Raw genomic sequence first — 16,640 nt, 5'->3', positions numbered from 1 at the left:
TTTCAATTTACACTTTTAAGAGCTCATGTTCCTACATTGATACCAACAACATAAGTGAAACTACAAACATGTCCGTCATTTACATATTTCTCTCTATCAGATGCTCTCTATTGTTGAATTCAGAGCTTTCCAAAATAATGTAGCTTTTAAAATTTAGCTTTTTAGATTCATATATCACTTAGTCCAAAAATATACTATAATGCTCGTATTATCTCTACTTCTAATTCATATCAGCTGTCTAATCAGAATAGCTATAGAGTAATGTTGAGGTTTCTCTTTCTCTTTTGGAGTTTCAGTTTCTTAAGCTGAACTTTAGCTGAATGTTTGCCTCAGTTGATCAGAAAGGCCTCTCAAAAGAACAGGCAACCATTTTGCAGCTTAGAAACAAAGCACAAAATTGCTGAAATAGTTTCCATTTGTCTCATTGTCTTCATTCATTAACATTTTTTGATGTTTCACTGTAGAATACCAACTTGGAAATCACAGATTCCAATATTATTTATATCTTTCTTTGTATTAGATGTTCTCAGAAGACCAGCATACTGAAGGTGATGAACTTGGCTTCATTGAAACTGTCAGGCAACTTCCTGGCTAGGAAGGCCACAATGAAGCTGACTGTGGCAAGAAAGGCCATATAGCCCAAGACGCAATAGAACATCAGGACCAACCCTTCGTTACATTGCAGTACTATTTGAATAACATAACATGCAACAAATTAACATGCAACAAGTTTGCAGCCCAGAAACAGAACACAAAATAGATGAAATAGTTTCATTTGGTCACATTGTTCTCATTTATTCACATTTTGCTGAAATAGTTGTATTTGGTCACATAGTCCTAATCAGGGCTTTTCCCCCAGCCAGAATTCATTTCACTCATTTCCGACATCTCTCAGGTGGGTGCCATTGCCATTCTAAGAGAACGAGTGAGATGTTCATTGTGACTTCCAGCAACGCCCCCCCCCGCCCCCATGTTTCAGTGTTGAAAACTAAGAACAATCATGGAAGCACACATTCTTATATAATTTATATCTTTCTTTGTATTAAATGCTCTCTGGTGTTCAAGTCAGGCCTCACTACAATAATGTAGCATTTGGGGAAAAAGATGCAAGCCAGTAATCCAGCACTGGAAGCCAAGATGGAGAAGATCTCCACAGCCACCATGTATTTCCCTCTGGTGCTTAAGTATGTGGGAATAAAGGAGATCCAAACACTGCAGAAGACCAGCATGCTGAAGGTGATGAACTTGGCTTCATTGAAGCTGTCAGGTAACTTCCGGGCTAGGAAGGCCACAGTGAAGCTGACAATGGCCAGGAAGCCCATGTAGCCCAAAACACAATAGAACATGAGGACTGACCCTTCATTACATAACAATATAATTTCTTCACTCATTGATTGCATGTCCAAATCTGGGAAAGGGGGAAAAGTTGTCAGCCAAAGACCACAAAGCCCCACTTGAATTTTAGAGCAGGAGAGGACAATGGAATAACCCAGTTTTTTGCCAACCCACTTCCTGATTGTGGATCCTGGCTTGGTAGCCATGAATGCCATAACCACTGATATGGTTTTGGCCAAGATGCTAGAGAGGGCCACAGAGAAGACAATGCCAAAACCTGTTTGTCGGAGAAGGCAGGTTGCCTGCTTAGGTGTTCCAATGAACATCAAGGAGCAGAGGAAACACAAGAGGAGGGACACAAGGAGAATGTAAGTGAGGCTTCTATTGTTGGCTTTGACGATGGCAGTGTCCTGGTGTTTTATGAAGATGCCCAACACTAGAGCTGTGATCAGAGAGAACAATAGTGCAGTGAAAGTTGAAATGATGCCCAAAGTTTCATCAAAGCCAAGAAAGTTTGGTATTTTAGGAATGCAATTATCCTGGTCCTTGTTTGGATACTTATTTGGTGGGCAACTGACACATGTCTCCATGTCTGAAAAGACAAAGGGTTAGGATAATTTGAAACTATGAAGAAAATTCTTAAGAATTTTTGTCGTCAGGAGTTCACCTAGCTAATGTTCTTTACCAGGACAGCTTTCAAAACTTCTAGCTCAAAGATTTTTCTCTGAGACATTTCAAAAATAATCTCACATATCAAATCTGGAATTTCTACATAGAGGACATCTCTATGTGTTAGTGGTCCTCCTCCTCTTTCTTAAAATCACAAGGTGCTCTGTAGTGAAAAGAGAGCAATATTACAGCTGAAATCTTGTGAGCCAAGAGAGGTCCACTGAATGAGACAACCACTCTCTCCCCAAATTGCCTTCTTCTTAGAGAAGTGACCCCCACTTCTATTCCATTGTAATTTAGTAGAATATCCATGTAAAACGTATTACCTTCCATTCTAAAAATATTTTCTTCAGGATGTTTTAAAGATTATATTGCAAACAACGAGTACAATACAGAGATCGAAATTTTAGCCCTTTCACCTCCATACTTTTAATGACAACAAAAATTTAAGGACTTAAGCGATGGCTAGATAAATTGTGCAGTTTGGTCTATCTTAACATGACATTTCTCACCCTTTTCACTTGAGAACATCCCGCTGGGACATGGATCACAACCATAGCAACAAAATTTACTTGTCTCCTTTTTCTTCTTCCCGTAACCAGGATGGCAGTTGTCATTACATACTGAGAGGGGTGGCACCTATCCAAATATATAAGAATAAATTATTTTGGGGGACTTAATCTAACACCAAAAAAAGGAGGACCGATAACTTGAAACATATGTTCCATATGTGCACAGGTGATGCATAGAATGGGATAAAAAGCAGTTGCTAAGCACCATACGAGCCCAATATGATTTGGGTATACATATTTGGCATAGCTATACATACAACTTTTTTAGAATTCAATAAACTGATTATGCCAGCTGTAGGAACCACAGTTGTTTCCTTCAAGAATTTCATTTGGTGTCCTTATGGTGCAACTCAAGGATGTGGGGATTTGAGGTACTATAGTATAATGATTCCGCTCCTACCTGCAGGGTTGTTACTAGAAAGTAATAGTAGGAGAGTATTGCTTAGTTCCATGTCTTTTGGGCTGTGTTGGCCCACAAGGTTTCAGGTTCTGTCATCTTTGTGATTCAACATTTATATGGAAGAGGGGCCATCTTCCAGTAATCTGGAGCACAGTGTCGCAAGTATACTGATGACCTTGGCTTTCGATAGGAATTAGGAGAAGCAGTGAAGTGTCTGAAGGTTTTTTGGACAGGATGGTGGCTGAATCCTTATAAGTCCAAAGTGTTTTGGGTGAGTGCTTTCTGTGTGTCAGAATTATGTGTAGGATCCCTTCTGGGAGCAATTGGACTCACTGTGAAGGAAGAAGTTTATACAGTGGTACCTCTACTTACGAATAACTCTACTTACGAATGTTTCTACTTACGAACGGAGCTCTGCCCGCCATCTTTGATGTGGTTTAGATAGGATTTTTTCTACTTACGAATTTTTAGATAGGGTTGCTTTGACTTACGAATTTTTTCTCCCAATGCATTCCTATGGGATTCGACTTACAAATGTGCGTTCGGAACGCATTAATTCATAAGTAGAGGTACCACTGTAGTCTGGAACTACTTTGAGATTCCATCTCATCAGTAGGGTCTCATGTGACTTCTGTGGTAGGCTCTTTATGCCCAGCTTAGGTTTATGCACTAGCTGCAGCTATGCGTAGCATCATACAAACTCCTGAAGATGATAATGTTCCTTTTAAGCCCAAACAATGCTGCGACAAGCTTAGCATTCTATCATAGAATCATAGAGTTGGAAGAGACCACAAGGGCCATCCAGTCCAACCCCCTGCCAAGCAGGAAACACCATCAAAGCATTCTTGACATATGCCTGTCAAGCCTCTGCTTAAAGACCTCCAAAGAAGGAGACTCTACCACACTCCTTGGTAGCAAATTCCACAAACTGGAGATCTGTCTCTGGGACTTCATAAAACAAGAATGTCTGACAACAGTATCTGATAGCCATTGGTCCTTCTCAATGTGAGATGCCTTCTATGCATGTTGCTCTTTTTTGTATTGTGCCTCATATATTTATTTAGTGTTAGACCTTACAGTATTCTTTAAAGGGCATTGTTTACTCATTGTTGGCTTACCAATATACAATAAATAGAAAGGCAATTTCCTGATCACCTATATATATATATAAATGTAAACCAACCATGTTTGTTTGTCTCCACTTTTCGCCAAAACTGCTTGACTGATTGCGTTCAAATTTGGACACAACGTCACATCCGAATAAGCGAGTGACCACATACCGTTTGCATAGACAGGCATCACAAGAGTGCCAGGTTAAACCCCCCAAACCCATTGTTCCATAACACACCACTCAGACAAAAGTGCATGCTGGGAAATAGAACCCAGAAGCTGCGTCTCCAAGGGCGCAATAGAGTGCATATTGGGAAATAGAAGCCAGAAGCTGCGTCTCACAGGGTAGGGCAGATCGTAAAGTCAGGAACCAATATGCTATAACCGCCACAATGGCCATTCCTCCACAAAGGGCCATGCCAGGATCCTGCCCCTAGCCACCCACATCCCACTGTCAGAGACAGGCCTCGCCTCACCGACACTGCCGACACCGTGCTGAAAACCAAGCCCCGCCCCAGTGTTGCGGTCCCCTTCCCTCTCCAAAATACCTCAGCTCAGGTTTGCAGGGAGTGGAGGTGGGGATTTGCCTGCGTTGGGGTGGGGGCAGGACGGAGTCGGGATGGGTCATGGGTAGGGAAGGGGTTGGAGGAGTCACAGGGATGAGCCACAGCAATGCATGGCCGGGGCCAGCTAGTATACAATATAATATCATATAAAAAGCAAATTGTGATTAACATCATCTGGGCAAAAAGTAGGATCGCTTAAACTAACATGCTAGCATGTTTCCACAAGTAAAGTCAATAGTTCAAATAGAGATTCTCTTCATTAAAATACTATCCATATATATACGAATTTCCTCTCATTAAAGCCTGTAGCCTTATTGGCTTAATAAGGATCCTTAAGTTGCGCCCAGGCAGGGACAGAGACAGTCAATAACGACACTTTCTCTCATCGCCACGGGGCATCTGCTTACGGCCGGGGGTGGTTGGCCCCTCCCACAAAACAGAACAGGCAGGATGCGTGCTGGGGCCGATGACACCCGACCGGTAGCAAATTCTTGCTGTGCGATGTCTCGGATCTTTGTCCCTTGCCTGGGGAACGCTGTAAGCTTTCCCCCCCTCCAGAAAAAGAAGGGGGGGAAGCTCTCCTCCTTCCCGGCCAATGCACCAGAAATGTAGCCTGATTGGCTTAATAAGAGTCCTTAAGTTGCGCCCAGGCAGGGACAGAGACAGTCATTAACGACACCGAGGGTTGAATCAGAGAAAGAGTTTAATCTCTATATAGAGAGACTCTTGGTGATCACCTTCACGACAAGAGTAAAGAAAGACAAATTTGCAAAGATTCTTATATACTTCTTGGGCTCCTTTCCCCCCTCCTCAGGAATCCACTCTGTAAGAGTGCGCACGCAAGAGGGTCATAGGTTACAAATACATATATGGATCTTCCTGTGTCCTGTCCTTCTCATAAACACATGCTGACTCAACAAAGCCTTCAGCCTTCAGTAAGGTTAATTTGTGCATCAAGCTAGCAACTTCCAGCATCAGGCTGGAAGTGCGTCATCTGTTGATAATCCCCTCTACGCCTCTCGTTCTGTCTTCCAGACAAGGCCAGCTATCCGGCCTTGATAGCTAGCAGGGCATCCTGTCTTGCTGTCGAATGTTTTCATTACACTTTAACATAGAGAGGCAAAGAGAATAGCATTTTAAGGAGAAAAGCATCCACGGAATATGGGGGGCTAAGCCACACAGTCAGAATTATACAATGCAGGCAATACAAACTATAGGATCAGATTTAGGTCAATAATACAATTGGCAAATTTCTCTCTCCAAGCCTACTTTTCTATCCAAGGAAGCTTCACATTTAATCAGGTGTTAAGTGATAAAACGCCTCCTTGTTTTCATTGCATCCCATTTTATTTGGATAACCATGAATGTTGGTATTAGATATATTTATTTCCTTACCTGAGTCAAGTCCCTGTGCCATTTAATCTGTCCATCATTCATGGTGAGCTCTTTGCCTGGAGGGGCCTGATGATCCAGCCTTCCCACTTTGACCCTGATGTAGGATATATTTGGGAAAGTGATCAAATTTGTAATATCAAAACCAGCTGCTAATTCTCCACGTTCATTTAATGTAATTTCATCACCAACAGAGTTGTTGAATGAGATCTTCTGTAGGAATGAGTGGAGCTAGGTGGAAAGAGAATCAAAAGGTCTATGAAGTATTATAACATTCTGATTAAGATGGTTCAATAGCTTTCCTAGATGGATTCAAGATCTTTATAACTAGGGATTATAAAGTTTTAATTCAAAGTATAGAATTCGCAGAACCATTCTTGTTTTCTGAAAATGAAAGAAATAATATCACACACACCACATATGGAGGAAAAGTTACATGCTGTCATGTTAAGAGACTTCTTTTATTCCCCCTTTCCATTTCACTTTTTAATCAGTAGAGTCATGCCTTGGTTTAAGTACACTTCGGGTTAAGTACGCTTCAGGTTGAGTACTCCGCGGACCCATCTGGAATGGATTAATCCACTTTCCATTACTTTCAATGGGAAAGTTCACTTCAGGTTAAGTACGCTTCAAGTTAAGTACAGTATTCCGGAACCAATTGTGTACTTAAACTGAGGTACCACTGTATTGTGTGATGATATGTCCTTGCATAAAGAAGGCTGATCGCCGAAGAATTGATGCTTTTGAATTATGGTGCTGGAGGAGACTCTTGAGAGTCCCATGGACTGCAAGAAGAGCAAACCTATCCATTCTTCAGGAAATCAGCCCTGAGTGCTCACTGGAAGGACAGATCGTGAAGCTGAGGCTCTAATACTTTGGCCACCTCATGAGAAGAGAAGACTCCCTGGAAAAGACCCTGATGTTGGGAAAGATGGAGGGCACTAGGAGAAGGGGACGACAGAGGACGAGATGGTTGGACAGTGTTCTCAAAGCTACGAACATGAGTTTGACCAAACTGCGGGAGGCAGTGCAAGACAGGAGTGCCTGGTGTGCTATGGTCCATGGGGTCACGAAGAGTCGGACACGACTAAACAACAACAACAACAACAACAACATGTCCTTGCATAATTGTTAGGGACATATTAAAATCTTTGCAATTGCTTCTCCATGAATATCTCCCCTCTAAGAGGAAGATGGTCTAAGGATCATATCTAGAGGGGAAATGACAACTGAGGGGTTTTAAAAAGTTAATGTTATGACAAAACCTCCCAATAATTTAGGTTCCGCTTAAGGAGCATAGCCTGCAACTCAGTAGGAATCTTCTTTTAGATTTGAGGAGGCCATTCAAAAGTCTCCATTACAGAAATCAGGTAGGATATGTTGAAGCAAATTCTTTGTAAGCAGGTATTGCTGTCACTTTCTGCAAAATCAAATGACTTCTGTCTCATTTTAATCACACCATTACTATTCTAACTTATCACTTGTGCAAATCAAAAAGTGTGTAAAAGAACTTTGGTCAGAAGACTCCATTGTAAGTGATAAGTCTGGTGATAAATTGTTAAAATGAGTATGAAAAGCATCTTTTTACTGATCTGTATTACATGACATTTTAGAAGCAATTTTCCAGAGGTTTTGAACAATCTCTCTGGATGGCAATATTTAAGCTCCCTACAAATTAATTGAGTAGCTGCAGTTAGTTATTCTTGGATGCGCCTCCAAGAAAGGGAGTGAAAGGGAAAGAGAGAGAGAGAGAGAGAGTGGGAGGGAGGGAGGAGGGGTGAGAGGGAAATAGAGAGAGAGAGGGAAGAGAGAGAGAGAGAGAGAAGGAAGGAAGGAAGGGGTGGGTAAGAGAGAGAGAGAGAGAGAGAGAGAGAGAGAGAGAGAGAGAGAGAGAGAAAGAAAGAAAGAAAGAAAGAAGTGAGAAAGAGGGGGGGGGGGAGGAAGCCTGCTCTTGTGAGAGGCAGCGGCGCTTTTGGGGCGCTGATCCTGTCGCCACCTCTCGCAGGGGCGGGCGGCCGCGTCTCCCTTCTCCCCGGCTCACTGTGGGGCGGGGGGGGGGGGGAAGGGAAAGTGGCCCAAATGGAGCCCTCCCTCGCCACTCGCCCCAAAGCAAGCGGGTGGCGAGGGAGGGCTCCGTCTGGGCCGCTTTCCCTTCCCCCGCCCCACAGTGAGCCGGGGAGAAGGGAGACGCGGCCGCCCGCCCCTGCGAGAGGTGGCGACAGGATCAGCGCCCCGAAAGTGTTCCTTTTGGGGCACTCATCCCGCCGCCACCTCTCGCAAGAGCAGGCTTCCCCCCCCCGGCAGGCTGGCTAGCGCCCCCTCCATTTTGGCACCCTAGGCAACTGCCAAGTTCGCCTAAATGGACGCGCCAGCCCTGTTCATACCATAAGATATAGATTCATAAAACTGAATTACAAAAAGGAACTATAATCAATAGAAAGATTAAGGCCTGAAAGAGCTAGAGAACCAAACCTATAAATCCAATAAGACTTTTTGATGTAATTTCTTTTTAAAAACATCTCCATTTATCTCTGGGATGTTATGTTTGTAAAGTACAAACCATTTAAAATCAGTGGCTTTATGATTCATAGTTGCTTTCTGTTTTTTTATTCATATTTGGTTATATTTTCCGTGATTTGCTATTCAGTCTTCAGGTAGCTGCTAGTCTGGTGCTTATGAAAGTCTCTCATCCAGAGTTGGTTTAGTATCATTTTAAGATATATGCTAATTCCCATCTTTGATATTGTATCTATTAAACTTAAAGTTTATTTCTGTAACTGAAAATTTTTCATTCTTTTATTTATAACTAAATACCAACTCACATAAAATATCGAGGCAATGCACAATAGTGAAAACTTTGTAACCCAAAATCTTTTAACAGCAAACACTACCTTCCAAGGCTCTATATTCTGAGGAAATCTTCTGCCTGCAGCCTCCATTCTTCTGCGGTTGGATCGAGCCGAGTGCCTATGTAAGGCGTGTGCCAAAGCATAGACAGCATTATAGATACTGTAGCTGTGGCTGGTCATGCTCATTTCAAAATATGGTGCAGGAAGGCTCTCTAGCATTTCCTCTCCGGTACAACGCTTAGCTGTGTTTGTTGACTTTGTGGAGTGTGCAAGTGAACAACCGAATGTTTGTTCCCAGAAATCTGTGATAAAACCATTTCCATCTGCCAAGGAAAGATTTACATTCTGCAGAAAGTTTCGGAAGTCATGAATTTCCTTGGAATGAATTGCAAAGGAGATAGCACCATAGAATCTTTGTATATCAACATATGCTATGAAATCAATTTGAGCTGTGGTAATCCACACTTTTCCTTCAGGCAAGTTCTCTTTGGACTCAGAAAATATGATCTGAGTTATCTTTATTGTATTTAGAGCAGTTGACAACCATATAATAGATGCACTTTCTCCATATACAACAACTGCATTTGCTTTGCTTGTTATGAAAGCTGGGGACAAAATCCTTGAATCTCTCACCATATCAAGTATGTTACCATTGAAACGTAGATGGTATTCAATTCTTTCTGTGAATGCTGAACAGATCCCATTTTTGAAAAACATTGGTTCAATGGTATTCAAGAAATGTTCTCCAGCTTCATTAGCTGGAATGATGAGCCCAACCCATTTCCATCCAAAATGCCGAAGTAACTGGATAATTCCCTGATACTGAAGAGCTTCATTAGGCGCCATGTGGTAAAAGGAAGGGAACTTAATGTGATCATTCATGGATGTTTCAAATGAACCATATGAAATCTGAAAAAGGAAAAAGAGAACCATTCCAAATGGATGGAAGAATTCAAAGCACACCTATTTACTGTATCTCACATATCCCAAATTTACTGATTTTTTTTGGAAAATACCCACCTCCAGTTACATAAAAAATACAAACACAATCTTGCTCAATTTCCCATTTCTTATGGAGCGCATTCCAGTTAACATGCCCTGATCTTATATGATCCACTGATAATATGTTCCAAGGATATTATATGATTCCATCTGGATACACCATTTACCAACCTGGCACCTTTCAACAAATCTTCCCTTACCTGCATTAAGCACACATCCTTAGTAACCTTGTTCCTGCCATACACATTGTTTGAGACCCCATGCTATAACAACACGTTTCAGTACTTTTCACTTGTCCCTGTTATACCACTCCACATTTATGAATCCATAGACGCCTACTGGAAAGAGAGCTGAAGAGTGAATTATGGTGTGAAATCTCAATTTTCTCTTATCCAGAATGTGCCTACCTGTGGAATTTTGTAAAGACCCAAGATGTCTGCCATGCACAAGGTGACCTTAGAGCTCAGTCCCCCAATGACTCCTATTACATTTTCCTGGGGGCCACATTTGTAGTTGGGGACAAAGGTATGTGAGTTAAACAGCAGATCCAGAGTGGTGCGGTACGTCATCTTAGCATCATAGTAGCTGTCATAGATGTGGAACCCTAGCGTGAGATTGGGCAAGAGCTTGGGATTCTCATTGACCTCATCAATCGCAAACACCAGGGCAAGGATGTGCTGGTAGGACTTTGATAACACCCTGTGAATAAAGTGGCATTATTTCATGGGCAAAGATATAGTGCACATAATCTAGATTTGAGAGATACAACTTTCAGACTGTTAGGATATAGAAGGGCTATATTCAAAGGTAGTAAAGTTAGTTATGAAGTGAGCCTTATTGGAAAGATGGGTGTTGTTTAATTCCTTGTTTTGTTCCTTTAGAATGTTTGGATTGCTCTTTAGTCCAAATCTTTTTTTGTTTTATTTCCTCAAACACATAGTTGTGAAGAGAACTATACAGAAGGGGCCAGAATCCCCCCCCACTTCCAGTTCATCTTCTGTATTTCTGACCATGTTGTTGCTTCTCTCGATACAGTTTCATCTAGAAACATGTGCTGTGCCATATGGCTATGCTCCAGTTTTTGAAATTATTGCTATATCCCTTTGGTAGTAGCTTTCTCTGGAAATAAAAACGTATTAAATGATAATAAAGCTGATGACAGCTGCCGGTTTCAATACGAAGTATAAGGTTTTTGAGAGAATAAAGATGCAGCAATGGAGAGTTTCACATATTGTATTTCTACCAAGTATGCCTACTTGTGAGCTAGCAATGGTGGTTTTCAAAGGCTCTGATCCCATGTTTACAAACCTCTTTGAAAACATTATTCATTAAACTCACCTATGATTGTTTCCAATAAGCATCGGACACCGCCATTTTATTTTAAAAAATATTCTTACCACACTTCATGAAGGAAACACAGGCTGGCTTTCACTCCCTGTGAATCCTCACATCACCCCCTAGGTTGTAGACAATGGAGGTTTGAAGCTGTATCTCCCTAGTGCTAGTCTGCCATGATAAATGACATGTGGGCAATGAAATAGGAGGGCCAAGGACTAGAACGCAGGTGATGTAAATTTCTGTATGAAACAGATCAAACACATGTCAGGTAACATTAGCACACCAACCACATGGCAATGGCAGTGGCAGTGGCAAAGAGTGCTTAGTTCTCTGCCACTATTGCATTGACAAACAGCAATACGGCAGAGCTTTTATGAGCAGTGAATGGGTATCTGTCATCTGGCCAAGTTAGCGTTTCTCAGACATCAGCCTGCTGTAATAATTTAGTGTGGCACTTTGGGGACAATATCACTCAGATTCACACAGTGTTTCATATCACAGTATAGCAAGTCAAATGAGATCTAGGGCACTCTCTGCTCCATCTTCCCCTCAGAAGTGTGGGGTGTTAGCATCCAAAATGCATATGTATAAAGGGTTAATTTCAAGAGCTGTAGAACTCTGTGATGTCATACACTTTGTGGCAGTTATGACAGTTGACATTTATGGCACTTAATTGAACAGTCTTAACAGTTAGAGCAGCAGCTATGAACTGTTGTGATTCTTTCTGCCTCAGAGTTAGCTAAGTCTGTCACAGTTTTATCTGTTGTTGTTGTTTAGTCGTTTAGTTGTGTCCGACTCTTCGTGACCCCATGGACCATAGCACGCCAGGCACTCTCGTTTTGCACTGCCTCCCGCAGTTTGGTCAAACTCATGTTGGTAGCTTCGAGAACACTGTCCAACCATCTCGTCCTCTGTTGTCCCCTTCTCCTAGTGCCCTCAATATTTCCCAACATCAGGGTCTTTTCCAAAGATTCTTCTCTTCTCATGAGGTGGCCAACGTATTGGGGCCTCAGCTTCACGATCTGTCCTTCCAGTGAGCACTCAGGGCTGATCTTAAGAATGGATAGGTTTGATCTTCTTGCAGTCCATGGGACTCTCGAGAGTCTCCTCCAGCACCATAATTCAAAAGCATCAATTCTTCGGCGATCAGCCTTCTTTATGGTCCAGCTCTCACTTCCATACATCACTACTGGGAAAACCATAGCTTTAACTATACGGACCTTTGTAGGCAAGGTGATGTCTCTGCTTTTTAAGATGCTGTCTTAAAAAGTTTTATCTTTTATCACAGTTTTATCTAAGGTTTGGCAATTTAAGTCTCACCTACCAGCATTGTATATATTTAATCTGCAACTGCAAGTACACAAAGTAAAGGTTATTGGCTCTTTAAACTTTAAAAGAGAGAGTTTGGCATAGTCTTTATGGGACAAAAAAGAGAACTAATTAAAGGATGAAACAACTTCGCACACTCTGCAAATGGGAACTAGAGTCTAATTCCAAGAAAAAGTGCACCTGGCAACTTTGCTATGTAGCTTTCAGCAAATACTGAGGAGTCACCTCTAGACTCTCCAAGTTTCCCTATTTTCCAGGGACGCCCCTGATTAAGAGAAGCCATCCTGGTTTATGATTAGATCCTGGAATGTCCCATTTTTCCTTCAGATGTCCCTACTTTCACTGGAGAAATGTTGGAGGGTAGGGAGTTATCTGACCCCTGAGCCATATGAAGACAGCCCTGAATAGGCAAGTTTATAAATGCTTAATGTTATATTATGTTTTAATATATGTTGGAAGCCGCCCAGAGTGGCAACCCAATGAGTTGGGTGGGGAATAAATAGTAAAATTATTCTTCCTGTTATTGAATAGGACGTCCCTATTTTCATCAGAGAAATGTGGAAGGGAATGAGTCACTGAGTGCTTGAAAGAATGCTAATAGAAGAACGTATGGCAATTGAGCAAGAGTAAGTAGAAAATAATTTGAAGACCAACACTTCGTTTATGAATAACTGAGTATCTAAGAACAACATTATGTTTTGCTGCAAAGACCTTTCTGAACAGGGGGGAAGCAATCAATTAATAATGATACATGACATGGAATAATAGTTTTGCCTAGTGCAATTTATAGGTTTATTTTGTTGTATTTTAGCAGCCAGTCCTTATGCAAGTTCAGGGCATTCTCCATTACCTCTTGGGGGAGCAAATTCCACTGTTTAGTTATTCAGTGTGTGCATAAGTAGGTTCTTTTGTTTGTCTTGAATTTTTCCACATTTAGCTTCATAGGATTTTCCCAAGTTCAAGAATTATGAGAGAGGACAATTTTTTTTCTTTTTCCACTTTCACCACACCATACATAATCTGGTACTGTACACCTATATAATGTCACCTCTTGCTCACCTTTCTCTGAACCAAGAAGTCCCAAATGCTGTAACCTTTTCTCATAGGCGAGTTGATCTGATCACTTTTTTCTGCTTTTTCTGAACCATTTCAAGATGTACGATATATCTTTTTAGAAATGGTGAACAGAACTGTACAGAATATTCCATAATTAGTATAATAGCATCATGATTTGGGTGGTTTTGTTTTTAGTTCCTTAAGGGTTATGTGAGGATTCCTAGCAGGGAATTTGCCACCTGCAAAGCTTCTATACACTGAGTCATTATTTAACAATGAGCTACCCATTACTGTCCCAGTATCTCATTTGTGGACAATCATCACCAGTTCAAATGCTACAGATTTGTATGTGAAATGAAGGCCTTTCTGCCCAAATGGACATCACTTCACACATTGGATTGCATTTGTCATTTTACTGCCCAAACATCCCATTTCAAAAGATCCATTTGGCACTCTTCACAATCCATTTCTGTTCTAAACACCCTGAAAAAATTGGTTGCATCAGCAAACTTGCCTGCTTGAGTGTTGGTTTTTTGCCACCCCCCCTCTCCTTCTCTTACTCAATTTTGTCTTTGCAGAATTGGATCACTAAATCTTAAGGATTCCTAATGTCCAAGTGAGAGTTTAGATGTAGCTTGTATGCACAGATGTTTCTCATACAGTCTATCAAATCTTTCAAATTAATACAGTTAATTAATTAATTGATTAATACAGTTTATTAATACAATTCTAAAACTACTCATTCAAAACGAAGTATATTTCAGTCAAATATAAAAAAGTAAAGAATGAATAAAATAATATTAAGGACTATTTACTTACATTGGGTTGTCAATCATGTCTTGAGAGGGGTGTTTATTGAATAAAACATTGGGAAAGATGTAGCTAATATGAGATGCAATCCCACCAATGACAGGGTCACCTGGCTCATACCACTCATGTGGAATAGGTATGGGATTAGTTGTGGTAAAATTAGCACCATGCACTCGGCACACCATGATGTGGAAGAGCAGTAGAAGCAACAGCAGCATGATTCTATGCATGGACTCTCCTTTGCCTCTCTACAATGTCATTATTATCATCATCAGCCTGATTTCAACAGCATTGATTTGGAAGCAGCAGATTCTGCCAGTTCAGTGCTTAAAGGGACATGCACACATTCTTATAATTAAACCCTGTCACAAAGACCTGCCTTGAATGCTAAATAAGATGAAGTGTTTTGAAATTTTGCCTATACAATCACAGAGCCTGGCTTCTCTCTCCTGCATTATCTAACTGTCTATGAAACCTTTCAGACTTGCTTGCTGATTCTCTTGCCCCCACTCCACATTTTGCCTTCTGGAGCATTGGCAAGGTGACTTAATTATTGTAATTTTAATAATTACAGGGGAGACAATCACTTGCATTTTTTTAAGGACTCCATGGTGCATCATCCTTAGCAGAACTGCCAAGTAAACATTTGTTGCCTCAGGCAATTCTCAATTAGGGTTAGGAAGAGTAAGATTTTACTAGTTTGCCAGGTAAATCATTCAGGTCAGATACCAGCCTCACAAATTGGCTCAGGGTTGGCAGTGCAGTGTGAGGAGCCAAAGTCACACCTCCTCCTAAAAAATGCACCTGGGACCATCATTTTTTAATTGAACATCTGGCCCTTTTGTGAATCCTCACCAACCCAAAAATATATATGGTAAAATGAACTTCAAGGAAAAAGTAGTGACTATACAATCCCAGTAGTGATGTATGGAAGTGAGAGCTGGACCATAAAGAAGGCTGATCGCCGAAGAATTGATGCTTTTGAATTATGGTGCTGGAGGAGACTCTTGAGAGTACCCAGGGTACACTGCAACATGGACGTAGACAGGGGGGGGCAGGAGGGGGCAGCTGCCCCCCTAGAAGCAGGGCCGGCGAAGCGGTGGTCAGAGGCGTCACGTTCTGGAGGGCGCCAAAGAAGAGGCAGAGGCTGGACGCGGTGCTCTCGTCCACCTCCGCCATGGCATGCCACGGCTGGAGCCTCTTCCCTGCCGGAGTGCCACCCTCCAGAGCCTCGCCGGCAGCACCGCCTCCACCATGCCGCCCTGCGCTGTGGCCAGAGTCTCAGTCCTGCTGGAGCCACCCTCCAGTTGCTCCCCGCCCGGAGGGAGACGTCCCTTCTAGCCGGCTGGCTGTGGGAAAGCCAGCCAAACACTTTGCGTGGCTCTGGGGCGCCTCACAGCCAGCCGGCTAGAAGGAATGTCTCCCTTCTCCCTGGCTGGCTGTGGGGCGGGCGGAGGGAAAGCCCCAGAGCCACGCAAAGCGTTTGGCTGGCTTTCCCTCCACCCGCCCCACAGCCAGCCAGGGGGAAGGGAGATGTCCCTTCTAGCCGGTGATCGCGGAGGGGGAGGAGGGGATCGGAACAGCCCGATTTCGGGCTGATCCTGGCGCCCCCTCGCCCCTACCGATCGTGGCTTTCCTTGCCCCACTGTGGCCCCTCCCCTCCCGCCCCTTGGCCCCTCCCCTTGCCCCCCTAATTTTGATCCTGGCTATGCCCCTGCACTGCAAGTTAGGCCAACTTCTTACCCAGTGACAAACACAAAATGTAGGTCAAGCATGACCCCTCATAATAGAGGTGTTAATGAATAGAGGTTGTGTGAAGGAATGAAACTATGGATGCTATGCAACATCATATGACTGAAAGCCTGCTTCTGCTGTTCCTAAAGTCATGGACTGTGAAAGGCTCCCAGGGCTGAAGGGTGTTTTACTTGGCAGTTGACTATTTATTTTCCAACCCTCTCTAGCAAGTTGCTGTGTGACAGGGGCCATAATAATTAAATGACTGAAAATTTGCAATGATGGTGATAATCAAATATATTAGCAATGGAAACATCACTGAATGCAGATTTCAGAACTTGAGCCTGTGTCCAAACCTCTGGAGACAGTACCCCTTAGTCAAATATATATACCTAAATGTGGGATGAACAATAGCTGGTCATGTTGGGTGTCCTAGCTAGCCAGGAAACAAGATGTACAAAACTTCCTTAAGGTAGGA

At 42.3% G+C, this 16,640-nt stretch overlaps 1 protein-coding gene across 1 annotated transcript; it reads right to left on the bottom strand.

Moving 5' to 3' along the window:
* Positions 1-1,025: 1,025 nt before the first annotated feature.
* Positions 1,026-14,454, bottom strand: LOC118095585 (vomeronasal type-2 receptor 26-like). Its single transcript, XM_060281328.1, has 5 exons — positions 14,438-14,454; positions 10,303-10,594; positions 6,048-6,275; positions 2,577-2,643; positions 1,026-1,927 (listed from the first exon to the last, which is right to left on the bottom strand). The coding sequence occupies exons 1-5, from the start codon at positions 14,452-14,454 to the stop codon at positions 1,026-1,028; spliced, it is 1,506 nt and encodes a 501-aa protein (XP_060137311.1).
* Positions 14,455-16,640: the final 2,186 nt, after the last annotated feature.

Source organism: Zootoca vivipara, chromosome 13 (genome assembly GCF_963506605.1).
Source record: "Zootoca vivipara chromosome 13, rZooViv1.1, whole genome shotgun sequence".
In the NCBI taxonomy this organism is placed as follows: Eukaryota; Metazoa; Chordata; class Lepidosauria; order Squamata; family Lacertidae; genus Zootoca; species Zootoca vivipara.
Note: the sequence above shows the minus strand (reverse complement) of the source record. Positions and strands in the feature narration are given on the sequence as shown.

Coding starts and splice junctions, on each gene's coding strand:
- LOC118095585 (XM_060281328.1), bottom strand. Junction 2,644..6,047: donor GGCACAGGGACTTGACTCAG/GTAAGGAAATAA, acceptor ATATTTGGATAG/GTGCCACCCCTCTCAGTATG. Junction 1,928..2,576: donor GAAGAAGAAAAAGGAGACAA/GTAAATTTTGTT, acceptor TTGTCTTTTCAG/ACATGGAGACATGTGTCAGT.